The sequence below is a fragment of the Penicillium longicatenatum genome (genome assembly GCF_028827895.1).
Source record: "Penicillium longicatenatum strain IBT 33135 chromosome Unknown contig_2_segment0_segment0, whole genome shotgun sequence".
NCBI classification, from domain to species: domain Eukaryota; kingdom Fungi; phylum Ascomycota; class Eurotiomycetes; order Eurotiales; family Aspergillaceae; genus Penicillium; species Penicillium longicatenatum.
Genome location: NW_026643120.1, coordinates 5683342 through 5695380, shown reverse-complemented (window position 1 = coordinate 5695380; position 12039 = coordinate 5683342). Strand labels below are relative to the sequence as shown.

General features: G+C 48.6%; 6 protein-coding genes across 6 annotated transcripts; 3 read left to right on the top strand and 3 right to left on the bottom strand.

Moving 5' to 3' along the window:
* Positions 1-227: 227 nt before the first annotated feature.
* N7484_004631 (hemolysin III family protein) lies at positions 228-1808 on the top strand (the record flags this gene model as incomplete). The annotated part of the gene is made up of 2 exons (XM_057115051.1): positions 228-422; positions 483-1808. 2 exons carry the CDS (start codon positions 228-230, stop codon positions 1806-1808), a joined length of 1521 nt encoding a protein of 506 aa, XP_056975191.1.
* Positions 1809-2675: 867 nt separating this feature from the next.
* On the bottom strand, positions 2676-3770 carry N7484_004630 (tRNA(Thr) (cytosine(32)-N(3))-methyltransferase; the record flags this gene model as incomplete). Its single annotated transcript, XM_057115050.1, has 1 exon — positions 2676-3770. The coding sequence occupies one exon, from the start codon at positions 3768-3770 to the stop codon at positions 2676-2678; it is 1095 nt and encodes a 364-aa protein (XP_056975190.1).
* A 1143-nt stretch (positions 3771-4913) lies between these two features.
* Positions 4914-5573, top strand: N7484_004629 (uncharacterized protein; the record flags this gene model as incomplete). The annotated part of the gene is made up of 1 exon (XM_057115049.1): positions 4914-5573. The coding sequence occupies one exon, from the start codon at positions 4914-4916 to the stop codon at positions 5571-5573; it is 660 nt and encodes a 219-aa protein (XP_056975189.1).
* Positions 5574-6689: 1116 nt separating this feature from the next.
* On the top strand, positions 6690-7094 carry N7484_004628 (uncharacterized protein; the record flags this gene model as incomplete). Its single annotated transcript, XM_057115048.1, has 1 exon — positions 6690-7094. The coding sequence occupies one exon, from the start codon at positions 6690-6692 to the stop codon at positions 7092-7094; it is 405 nt and encodes a 134-aa protein (XP_056975188.1).
* Positions 7095-8967: 1873 nt separating this feature from the next.
* N7484_004627 (NudC domain-containing protein) lies at positions 8968-9735 on the bottom strand (the record flags this gene model as incomplete). Its single annotated transcript, XM_057115047.1, has 3 exons — positions 8968-8999; positions 9065-9386; positions 9487-9735. 3 exons carry the CDS (start codon positions 9733-9735, stop codon positions 8968-8970), a joined length of 603 nt encoding a protein of 200 aa, XP_056975187.1.
* Positions 9736-11132: 1397 nt separating this feature from the next.
* N7484_004626 (uncharacterized protein) lies at positions 11133-11418 on the bottom strand (the record flags this gene model as incomplete). Its single annotated transcript, XM_057115046.1, has 2 exons — positions 11133-11182; positions 11280-11418. The coding sequence occupies 2 exons, from the start codon at positions 11416-11418 to the stop codon at positions 11133-11135; spliced, it is 189 nt and encodes a 62-aa protein (XP_056975186.1).
* Between the last annotated feature and the right edge of the window lie 621 nt (positions 11419-12039).

The window sequence follows — 12039 nt, the reverse complement described above, 5'->3', positions numbered from 1 at the left end:
TTCCTTTTCCGTTCTCACCCCACCTTGCAGATATGTTGTGTACATAGGGGACTCGCCGTTTTCTCTCCTTAAACTTCTCAACGGGTTCAACGAGCCACCTCTCACTTCTCCCTGAACCGCTCAGCTTCCCGGATCACTCCGGCCACCCCCGTTCCTGAACACAACCCCGTAACCCTGGAGGTTCTCGGATTGACGCTACACGAATACTCCCCTGGCTCGCCACAGCGATGGCCTGCACAGCATCTTCCATGACAGTGGAAACATATCCGGAGGGGTTGGAGGCGGAAGGGGCCCACTCGTCCTCTGTCGCAACTCCCACCGAGGGAACTGGTCTCCTGCGAGACCGACACCGAAGACACTCCTATCATGCCCCGAGGAAGCTTTCCTGTGATTATCAAGATGCAGATACAGTCTTCATCAGGGTGAGAATCACCCTCGCTTTTCAAAGAAAGTCACCTGTCTCTAACATACCCTCTCTATAGGTCGAACTCTTCCTTGCGGAACTCGAACGCCGAATGCACTGGATCGAACAATACCGCAAGTCCCACATGGATCAGGTCGACGCCAGCCTCAAACGTGGATATGCGACTTTGGAAGCCGTACGTGATCAATGCTCCATTGCATCTGGTGAATTGATGGGCAGCGGTAAGAAGCGGGCCAAGATCTTAGTGGAGACTTTGGAGGACGGATACCATGAGGCACTGGCGACCAAGGAGACGTTGGAGCAAAAAGCACAGGCGGGCGTCCGATTGATGGAGTCATTCTTGTCAGAGCTCGAGTCGCGAGCGCACGCCGTCCGGGATCGCGGAATATACGGCACCCTCGATGACGGGTGGAAGGCTGTGGATTCCAGCCTAGTTCACGCCCGTGAGGTGGTTGACGAAGGAATGGAACGTGCTCGCCGCGCCCGGGATTTGCTCCGGGAGAACATTGAATCCGCTCTTAGTCTGGCTGAGCAGAAACGCTTGATCACTTACTCGGATTTGCCCCATCCGTGGAGAGTCAACCCACATATCCTGAAAGGATACCGTTTCACGACATCTAAGGTTGATTGCGTGTGCTCCGTCTTCTCTTTCTCGAATGAATGGGTCAACATCTGGTCCCATGTTGTCGGTCTTCTTATCGTCCTTGCTATCGCTTTCTACTTCTACCCGCTTCACACCAATTTCCACCTCAGCAGCAAAGCCGACGTGTTGATTGCTGCAGCTTTCTTTGCTGCGGCATGCAAGTGCTTGGTCTGCAGCACCATCTGGCACACAATGAACAGCATTGCCTCGCAAACTTTGATGGAACGCTTTGCTTGTGTGGACTACACGGGCATCTCCATGCTGGTAGCCGCTTCGATCGTGACCACTGAATACACTGCTTTTTACTGTGAGCCTGTTTCGCGATGGACGTACATTCTTCTCACGTTTTCCCTGGGTATCGGTGGTGTCATCCTCCCTTGGCACCCGACCTTCAACCGCCATGATATGGCTTGGGCCCGTGTGGCGTTTTTCGTCACACTTGCTTTGACTGGATTCGCCCCCCTGGCACAACTATCTTACACCCGCGGTTTTGAATGGTGTCTCTACTTCTATGCCCCGGTCGTGAAGAGCATTCTCGTGTACTTCGTCGGTGCCTGTGTCTACGCCTCCAAGATCCCCGAGCGCTGGAAGCCCGGTCTGTTCGACTATGTCGGCGGCAGCCACAACATCTGGCATTTGGCCGTGCTAGGAGGCATCTTCTTCCACTACCACGCCATGCAAGACCTGTTCGCAAATGCCTTCCAGCGTGCGCAGGGAGAATGTCCTAATCTGACCTCATGAGCGTGTCCTTTTACATATTGGATTGACACTTGCATTTACATTTTGCTTCTTCATGTTCATGACAAATCATGACAACAAAAATACGGGGATAAACGAATGGACCCCAACGTTTCTTCTTTTGCTTCTTAGATCTGGATTTTTCCGACGGTCTATACGAGGTCTGTCGATATCTTATAGACATTTTTACATAAGCCTTGACCAGATGGTCTTCGGTTGCATTGGGGGAGTTGCTTGCACATCTTCTTCGTTATTTTCTATTTCTCGAATCTCTCCAAAGTACATTCCCTGGGAGATTTGCCCCTGCTCGGTTGAGCTGCCTGGCTCTGATAATGCCCAAGTGGGGGGCCTGCATATTCATTTGAGTTCTTGTATTTACTTTGCGGCATCGGCCGACGTTTCGGTTTTTTTGATTTTTTGTCTTGTCATAATTTCTACTTTGCTAGACCAGACTATCTTCAATTTAGAAACATTTCTTTGTCAATCCAATGCTTGGCATTAGACAAGCATAGTTCTTCTCTTTCATTGGGTTTGTGTGTATGTTTCAGGGAAACCAAAGTCTATCAAAACGAATTCTATATGCAAGTATTTTATCGTCAAACTCGTAAATCCATGGCTCATATGTATGCTTCCGATGACTATAAACCTCTTGGGTATTCTGTATTGCGGAAATACCCTTTTTTCCAGAAGTCAAAGCGCCGAGTGGCCTGTTGGTCTTACAGGGCAGGACACCAACGCCCAACATATATGCAACTGACTGTGGAAGGCACAGCCAACACTGCCGTTGAGCCATCGGTTTTGTGTTGGCAAGAGTGTCCAATTCCCTGCCAGGGGTGTTCAAAATGGTGTAACGGAGCGCGACACCAAATCTCACTCAATATTTCCAGCATTAGCAACATCACCGCCACGCTTGCGGAAATGACCTTGCATCCAACAGCGGTACATCTTCAGCTTGGTAGAACGGTTCACAATGAGGCGTCGATCAGCTCCTAGATGCTTGACCTCGAATGAGGTATTAGCCTCCGCAAGCTGAGACTCCGAAAGAGGGTTCTCCAAATCGACCTGAAGACCCTTCTCTGGTGTCCATCGACCCCACATCTGGACCAACTCATCGTGATCAAAGAAATAAACACGGGTACCATCACCGCGAACATAGAAGTTCTCCTGCATGTAGCGACCTTTCTTGAAGCGCACCTGTGCCAGATCTCCACGTCCATAATCACGGAACAGGACTTGGCCACCGGGCTTCAAGAGACGGTAGATATTGCGCAGAGCAAGGTCCCACTGGTTCGGGTTTAGCGCGGAGAAGATAAAGATCAAGATGATGACATCGACAGAGCCCTCAGTCAGACCAGGCGGCAAAGAGTCACCGTTCTCGTCGGGCACCGCAGCAGCGTCCCAAACATCGGCAACCATGTACTTCGGATTATACTGGTCACTCTCCCGCATGACCTGTACAGCATACTTCGAGAAGTCACAAGCATGCACCTTCAACTGTTCGTTTTCATTATTCCGAATCAGGGGAAATGCAGTGTTGCCCGCTCCAGCGCCAACCTCTAGCACAACCTGGGGGCCGGCGTCCTTCTTCGTCACCTCTGCCAGCACCGGGAACTCCTGCTGCAACCATTTGCGGTCCTTGAAGAAGTTATCGGTGTTGTTCTTGTAGAACAGATTCCACCACTTGGCGGGGTCATTGTTGAAACGATTTTGGTCGAAGTCGGAGACGGGCGCAGCGCGCTGCTTCTCGTATTGGACCTCGGCGAAGGCTTTGAACTCATCGTCGGGCTCAACGTGGTCCCAGGCATTGAACTCGAAAACGTTGTCACCCTCTTCTAGGTAACGGGAGCCAAATTGGAACGGGTCGGCGCGCTTCTGGTTGTTGGAGGGGTCGTGAGAGCGGGAGGGGGGCACTGTTGGTGGTTGGACATTCTCGATGAATTTGTGAATATCTTTCTCCGATGACATTTTTATTTGGCGCGATGTATTAGCGAGCGTATGAAAGGACGAAGAAAGAAGGAAAAGTCCGTTGGAGAGTGGGCTTTGAGTGGCGCGGGGAAGTCCAAAAAACGAAAATCTACAAAAAATTTAGAATGGATCGGCGGGTACCTGATTATGTCAGCTCTTATCGGGACTTTGGTTATCTCTCCCAGAGGCTATTGATTAGGATCTATAGATCATGATGTAGGTTTCATGACCAAAAAGTAAAGTGGAATTTGGGCATAACCTAAGTGAGTTACCTGGGAGTAGCCTCGAGGGCAAAAGAAGAGTAGGGATGGCTCGGATGGAAGGTGTAGTGAGAATAGCATCGTAACAAACATGCGGGGGGATTGTGAATGGCATCGTGGAGGAAAAGGGCTGGACCCACCTCACAAAGATATGAGCATATCTTCCATAAAGGGAAGATCAAGGATCAAATATAACTGCTTAACCCTCGTGGCTAAATAGCACGAACACTGCAAGAAGCCTTCAATTGGATTTCATCGCCAACGAAGGTGGGGGCACAAGAGAGAATGCCTAATTCGATCTGTATTGTGTCCATTCCAAAGCACGAGCTTCAATGAGAGTCTGCCTGCCTGATTAATATCTTCTACTCCAATAATATCATTATTATACCCTGTCCTAGTACATATATTGGATGCTGATGATCACTATATCGTCGTTAATCTACATTTGGTTAGTTTCGAGTTAAAAGACACGTTCTTGCCTCAGGCGTAAATGCTGACATTATCTACCAATCAGCATGACCGGGAATTTGGATGCCTGCAGCAGCCTCATTGTCTTGCTTTGTTGTTCCCTTTCTTTCTTCTTAACATGTCGTCGTGACTGAATCACTTTATCTGGGACAGGTTATTGTTGATTTTGCTCCTTTGTAGGAGTCTGATCAACTGGAGTGTGGAATTCTCCCACTTGCTGGCCTTATCTTGCTGATCCATTGAGGCTCAAGTGTCCCAATCCTTATTGCGCCCATCCAAAGCGACATACCATAGGCTCTTCAGTCTTCGTTCTCTTATACTCTACAGACTTTGCAAATCTTTTGACTCTTTCCTTTTCTTTAAACACTTTTCTTCTACGCCAAAAGCAACAGAAAATACCCTTCTCAGCCCCGCCATGTCGTTCCTCTCGGGCCTTTGTGGCTGCTTCTCCCACGACCATGCTTCCCCGCACTCTTCATCTCAACCTGAGATGCAAAGCACCAGACAGCACCAGAGTCACACCCATAATGGTATCCAGACTGGTCGCTTCACCCTCTCCGGCGAGGGCCAGTTCATTCGTGCTGCGAGTCCCAGCGAACCGGATTGGCACGGACCTCCGCCGGCTGACTCGGACGGAGGCTATGCCAGCGTGGTTCCACTTCCACAGTACACGCCACGACCGATGAGCATCCACGAGAAGACTCTCGAAGGAAATATGCGTGATCCTGCGATCTCTTCGGACTCCAGTCCATATCCCGCCGACGAGAAGAACCGCAACCTCTACGATGAGGATGTGAGTTCTGATGGCGCTTCTACTTTCTCGTATCCCAGTAGCTATGGTAATACATCGACTGCGACCCGAGAAACTCCGCCGCCGCCGTACTCTCCGCGGCACTCGGCTATGCTGTCGAGGTCCAGGTCTTTCTCTATTTCATCTGCTATGGCCGTGACCATCAATCCCCCGCCTATGGCCAGGGTGCACGGTGGCCATGGCGCCCGAACGACGGCACCTTCGTCTGAAGCGGATGATGTCTCTATTCGTCGTCATCGGAGGGTCTCGTGGGAGAGCCGATGAAGAAGACGAGAATATCAAACCATCAACGCAACATACTACATATTCTTTCGATTTTATCCGGCATCATTGTCATCTTTGTATTTGAGCCGCATATGATACTCGAGCTGGACTCATGTGTCATGGCATTGCTGTGCCTTGCTATCTTTGCTTATACACGCTAGGTTGGCTCATTTCACTGTTTGGTGACAACTCACTGCATACGACGCGACGATTGGCACATCTTTTTTTACGAACGGAAATATGGGGTATATTGGGATATTTAATAATGATGATAGATATGGCGGCATCGGAAACCCTTGTCAATATTGTGGATATATAAGGATACATAGTGTATACCACCACTACCTAATAACGAAATGCCTACTTCAATCAAATCGAATCACCTTCAAATATTATCAAACGGATTTCAAACATGGCTAGAAAAAATCATATCCAGCACGAAGGTATACCGCAAAACGAAGTTCGCGGAACCTGCAGCGCCGCCTGCTTCTGTCCTTGTGTCCGCACCTCCCCAAGACACTTCTCCACGGTGTGCTTACTTGAGGATCTCAAAACGACTAGATCCTAATCATTTTCTAATCGCGAGCAGCCCGAAGTGCTCTCAGACAAACCACGCACGTATGTTAATATATCACTTCTCGATCTAAAACCCGAGCTGGTCTCTCGGGCGATCAACTGGGAAACTACGTTACGACACTGATGAGCCTATAGCGCTGGAACGGCACACCTGAGATATATGTCAAAGATCGGAGCACTTTAGTAATGGCCGAACATGACGATAAGCAATCCTAGGGTTGTATGTTTATTTGATTGAATGGTGGTCCTGCTAGATCCAATCGACCTCAAAAACTGCTTCTCCGCCTATTTCTGGTTCAAACGGTCGTGAATTACATGCAGGCTTCATGCAACACTGCCCTAGGGCTCACAGAGTTTCGCTTATTGGAAGTGTGCCACGCATCCCTAGATTGGGTTGACTGGAACATCTCAGCACCCACACATGCCTATCTAGAGAGCTCCACAGCCTTGGTGTTACCTCGATACCCCAAATCTGCCAGCAGATCAAGCTTAGCCTACAGACAAATATTCCGCTATACCGCCACTCTCGAATATATCAAGATGCCCGAAATACCTTCTTCGACCATCAGAGTCGGTGACTTCATCCTTCTTGAAGGTCGGGCCTGCCAGGTCATCAGAATCGATGACTCTTCAGACCAGCCAAAATACGTCGGCGTGGATATTTTCACTAATCAGCTGCGCGAGGAAACCGCCTCCGGATCGATTATGATGGGCCCTGACTTCAAGTACTATCGTCCTTTAGACATGTCGGATGGTTTTATAACCGGTATGGATGACATGGGCACTGTGAAGCAAGAGATACTTGTTCTAGACGTGTCGAATTTGTGGAGTCGACTTGTACAGGCGTTTGAGTCTCGTCGTGGCCCTGTTTGGGCTTGGGTTCTTACTGATAAAAATAAGGAGCTTGTTGTGAATTTTGATACCAAGCTTAGACTTAGAAGGTGAATTATTCTCAAATATTTCCAGATATGTCTAGCTATGCACTCGAACTGGTACAGCTTAGGTTCATCTTGCCAGACGAGAAAGTATGCACCATATTTAAAAAGTGTACCCAAGCATGTTCAGTTTCGTAGGACGGAGTGTCTTGTTTGAATGTTGACACTTAAAGCACGCAATTTTATGGTCTTGGAAACCTTAAGAGATACCGGACGCTTGTCTAAGCATACTTGGTTCACGCTTGTGTATGCTTCATCCAGATACTAGGGCATATATAAGGATTTTGTTTTTGCATGGAAATTTCTTGGCTAGACGGTGCCTTGGAAGTATTGTTCTCGGGGGAAATATTTCCAGTAGGTGATCTTGAAAATCCAAGGTCGATTATGATGTGTATAAAGCCAGGGTAAGGATCATCAGGTTTAGTCGAAAATCCTTTGATGTATTTATGGCGTCCAGAATAGTACAGTATGTAGCCATCGACGAACAACGCATCAACCCTAAAAAGGCAATCCGTGTCTTGTTTCACCAAATGAGGTCATTGACCCCATTCTCGGTGCCAGCCAAGCCAGTAGTGTCCGTGCCCTGATGAAAGCTCGTACCTCGAAATGGCGATCTTCTGAGAACCATGCTGTCCTTGCTTTTGGGCCGCAAAACTACTGTACATATCTCAACTGTTTCAAGGCTGAGCCGCAAAGATGCACTGAGGTCCACTCCATAACTTCACCCAAACAATCGGGATCCGCCTCGTAACACAGGCCAAAATATCAGGTTTTGCCACCTTAAGTTCCAAGTTAGTTCATGCATAGTCGGCGGGCTGTGGAGATGATTTCCTTTAACTGCTGTCCTTGCCGATCGCCCACGCGTCTGCAATCTCCGATGGAAATCCCGATCTTTATATTTCCTCGACGATCTCTGCACCTGTCAGCGAGTGGTATTTGAGATTCGGAACCCGGAATATCCATGGCCCTTTCCCCCTGCATCCCCACCTAGCTAGGCTCCCCGAGCGGGTCTCGGATGGATGCATCATATTCATGGCTGCAAGGACTTTGCCGTAACCTTGTTTTAAAGGACCCGGGTGGAGCTGATTGTTCTAGAACATCGGCTTTTGTTTTTATGGAAGTGTTCCTATACGTCAAATTCTATGAAGGGGTGCAGATTGCCAAGATGGACCGGGACAAAGCTGAATGTAAGTGCGGTGTGGCGCTGGATGGAGCGCGTATACATGTATGTTTACCGCCCTTTGGGGAAGAATGACATAATCGTTGTCCTTGAGTGATGTAGATCGATCTAGGCTCAGGTCGCAAAAGGGAATCCAGAACGCCCGACAATATTATTCGATTAGTCAGTGAAGAGAGAAGAGGGAGGCGGAGTAGATACATGTAGTGCTGTGCCTGGCCTAAATAGGAAACCGGCATTCGATCCAATCGGGCAATACTGAATGAGGCTCAAAAATGACTGAGTGAAAAGATACGTCACACAACTCTCGTGATATTATTATCTGGCTTCTGAGCATTGGCGTTCCGGCGCTTACATGATCATTGCAGTGACGGTGGAGAGACCTGGGGAAGAATAAGAAGAGACTGATCAATGGAGAATGAGTGTATTGGAAGATGGGTTGGCATAATATCCTAGGCCATATGAGTTATCACTTCCATCTACTGTTCCACTCAAGCTGTCCGTCTCTTGGTAGATTTTTCTCGTGTACGTTATAGCCTTTGGTAAATAGCAGAATTGAGGAAATATAGATCAAATTGTTGATCATAGGAATGGGAGAGACAGGACCGCAAAATTCATTGAAAACCAACCATGCTTGATGCATATTAGTCATGATTCATACACTAGGGAATCGCTTTGTCTAGGACATTCAAATATACTAATTTCCTTAACTGATCTGAGCATTAGAGAAATCCATCTCTGCGAAAACATTAGCCAAAAAGTCACACAGTAACCCACCGGTACTGGGAGCAATCATAACTTACCAGGGTGGTCCGCCTTGAACTTCTCCAAAAGCTCCTTCTTCTTCTGTTCATCGCTGGTCAAGCCACCTGCCTCCTTCTGGCGCTGATCGTACATCATCTTCTCAACCATGGCGCGGGTCTCGCCGTCGAGGTCACTCAGACTCGAGTTCTCGGGTGTAATCTTGGTGACATCGATCTTGGGTGCGCCCTTCACAACATGAGGCCACCACTCCACTTTGTTTACTTTGTCAAGGTGGATGATGACTTCCTTGCCCGGAGCCACAGAAGTTGTCTCAAGGGTCCAAGATGATTCGTCGACAAGAATGGGGTGGGGGAATTCGCCCTGAACAAATAGAGAACTTAAGCGTTAGCCGATGATTGGATTGTCCTGGGGAAGTGGTTGACAAAGAGGATAGCGGGGGCAGGGTAGCTGAAAGACCCACCTCGAGAATAGGCTCTTGGCCTTTAATTGCAACGCTAATCTTTGACTTGGTCAGGGTCACCACCATGTCCCGGCCCTTGATATTGGAAGGGATCGGCGCGGACACCTCAAGGTCGCGAATGGTCTGGGTCCATTTGTAAGGGAGCTGGGCCTGCTCAGCGGCCTCGCGAGCCTGGCGCTCCTTCTCCTGGAGATCGCGTTCAGCCCGTTCGGCCGGGGAGAGATTCTGGTCAGAATCGGCAGAGGACATGATGGAAAAGGCTTGTTGATGGCGGGGAAGTGAGGTTCGATGCGAAGCTTGGAATAATTACGGGTGGGGTGCCGAAGGGCCGCAGAACCCTAATTTGTGATTGGTCGCCTCGTATCTTTTTATGGATCCCAACTTTATACTCCCCAGCTATCAATCTCCATGAAATCGGAATCTGTCACAATGATTCTAGACCGTATACATGTCTTACACTGTGGAACTGGATTCCAGCCTCTCCCATTCGGGACGCATCCCGAGCGTCGGCCCACGCCATACATAGCCGCGCTATACGCGTCCCGTATTCCCCGCCTCCTTGCATGAAAAGCGATGTAGACGTCCAAGACAGGAGATCGGTTTTGACAGATCCTAGAATGAACGACAGCTCGGCCGGCCCTAACGTCCTTGTCAAAGGGGGTAAAAGGGGGGCAAATCCCCTCCCGATTTGACTGATCGGCAAACGGCACGGAATGCTGTCAAAAGAGAAATGGTCTGCAGGGGGAGCCGATCGGCATTGAAGTCGACACGAACTGTTCCGAGGGGCTTTCTGTGTCTTTCTTTTTTCTCAAATGCTTCTTTGCCGCTAAATGCCGAAAGGATTCTGCTTACGACGTACCCATAGAATACGCTAGCCGGTCGCCTGATTTCACCTGGGTGCAGGTGAACCTTCACACCGCTTGTAGCAATGGCATTGTTGGCGATGGCGTAGCTGAAAGATGCACAGGTCAGTTGTCCCGACTGTTGGTCCGACGAATGGGGATGCAAGTCAATGACGATCACTGTACTGTGAGTGCTATCTACAACAGTCAATGTATGCATGCGACATTGACCGAGTTCGTTATTGACTGCAGGCGAAAAGCGTGCATTGAGAAGAAAGTAAATAGTGGCAAAATCGAGATGAATGAAAAAAAGAAAAGAGAAGGAAACTAAATGCCGAGGCACCCGGTGCTTCATGTGTGTGAAGGTTCTGAATCACGTATAGTCATTGAGTAGGAAATCGATTCAATTTCTGGCTTGTGCGTAACGATCGACCAGGGATGTTCCCTCGGATATGCAAGCCGCGCCTCAAGTCTCCTTTCTAGGAGATCTTCATTCAACAAAACCAGAACCAAATCAATGACAGCAGATAACAAACAAAAAGAAAAAAAAATCGATTGAGCATGATGCGCAAATGCCGTCCATATCCTCGATACCCCTCCTTCTAATCCGCATCAGATTCACAACTCCATAAAACGAATGTGGCCGTGGAATCTGGGTGTGCCCCATGCTTCAGTCGCCCGGGATATGCAACGCCATGAAAGAAAATGATATAGACAAGAAATGAAAAGAATGTATCCATCCTGAACCCCCGAGGAACTCCGTTCATATTGCATAGCGACCGTGACAGAGCGTTATAGTGGAAATCATCGGCCCGAGGACTGGCTTTGCTGGTTTGCCCTTCTCTTCTCTTCCTCTATAGTCAAGTGTCAGATTATTGCTCTCACTCCCTGCATATGACATATCATATGTCATAGATGATGGATTTGGGGAGTTCGCGATCATGGTCATACCTCGGATTTGCTGAATCTTCAAGTTGGTATCTTCCATCAGCTGGGCCCAGTGTGCTTGGTAGGACTCGACACTGTCGAGCGGCTTGCCGTCCTTGCCGACGGGTGTTGGTTTGACACCTTGGGACTTGACTTGATCCATTGTAGAAGATGTGTGGTAGAAGTGGATTGGAATTGTGAATATGAAAGGCCTTCACAAGAGATGAAGATTGCGTCTTCAAGTATCTGGTCCGAGACTGTGTTGGAAATCAAAAAAGTCCTGAGACCCCAAGGCCCCTTTATATACACATGTGGAATCCAGTGACAGTGTTAAATTCCAAAATTCCAAAATCCCAATTAAATTAAAATGATCGAAAGTGGAAAGAGATTCAAAAATCATTAAAACATTAAATCCAAATTAAATAATCGCGAATGTTTGCTCTGGGGCAGAACCCGGTCACGAGTGTCACAGCCGCAGAATATCTCCATTTTCTTTTTCTTTTTTGTTTCCACGATTTTCACAGCCGCTTACGACCATTACGACATTCAGGTTGGGCTTAGGCTGAGTTGGCTAGTCCTCCTTGGGAAGGGGGCAAGGCTGGTATTGTTGGCCCCAGCTTCACCGACTCTCCTCGCGCCCCTAGATTCGTCCACGGTAGAACGGTCCGCATAACCTCAAGGTAAACCCGGGCTGATCCCGGTTCATACAGGTTATTGGGCATAAAGTGGACAGCCGTCATTGGTCGTTTCAAGGGGGAAAAGTCAGAGTAGACATGACAAAGCC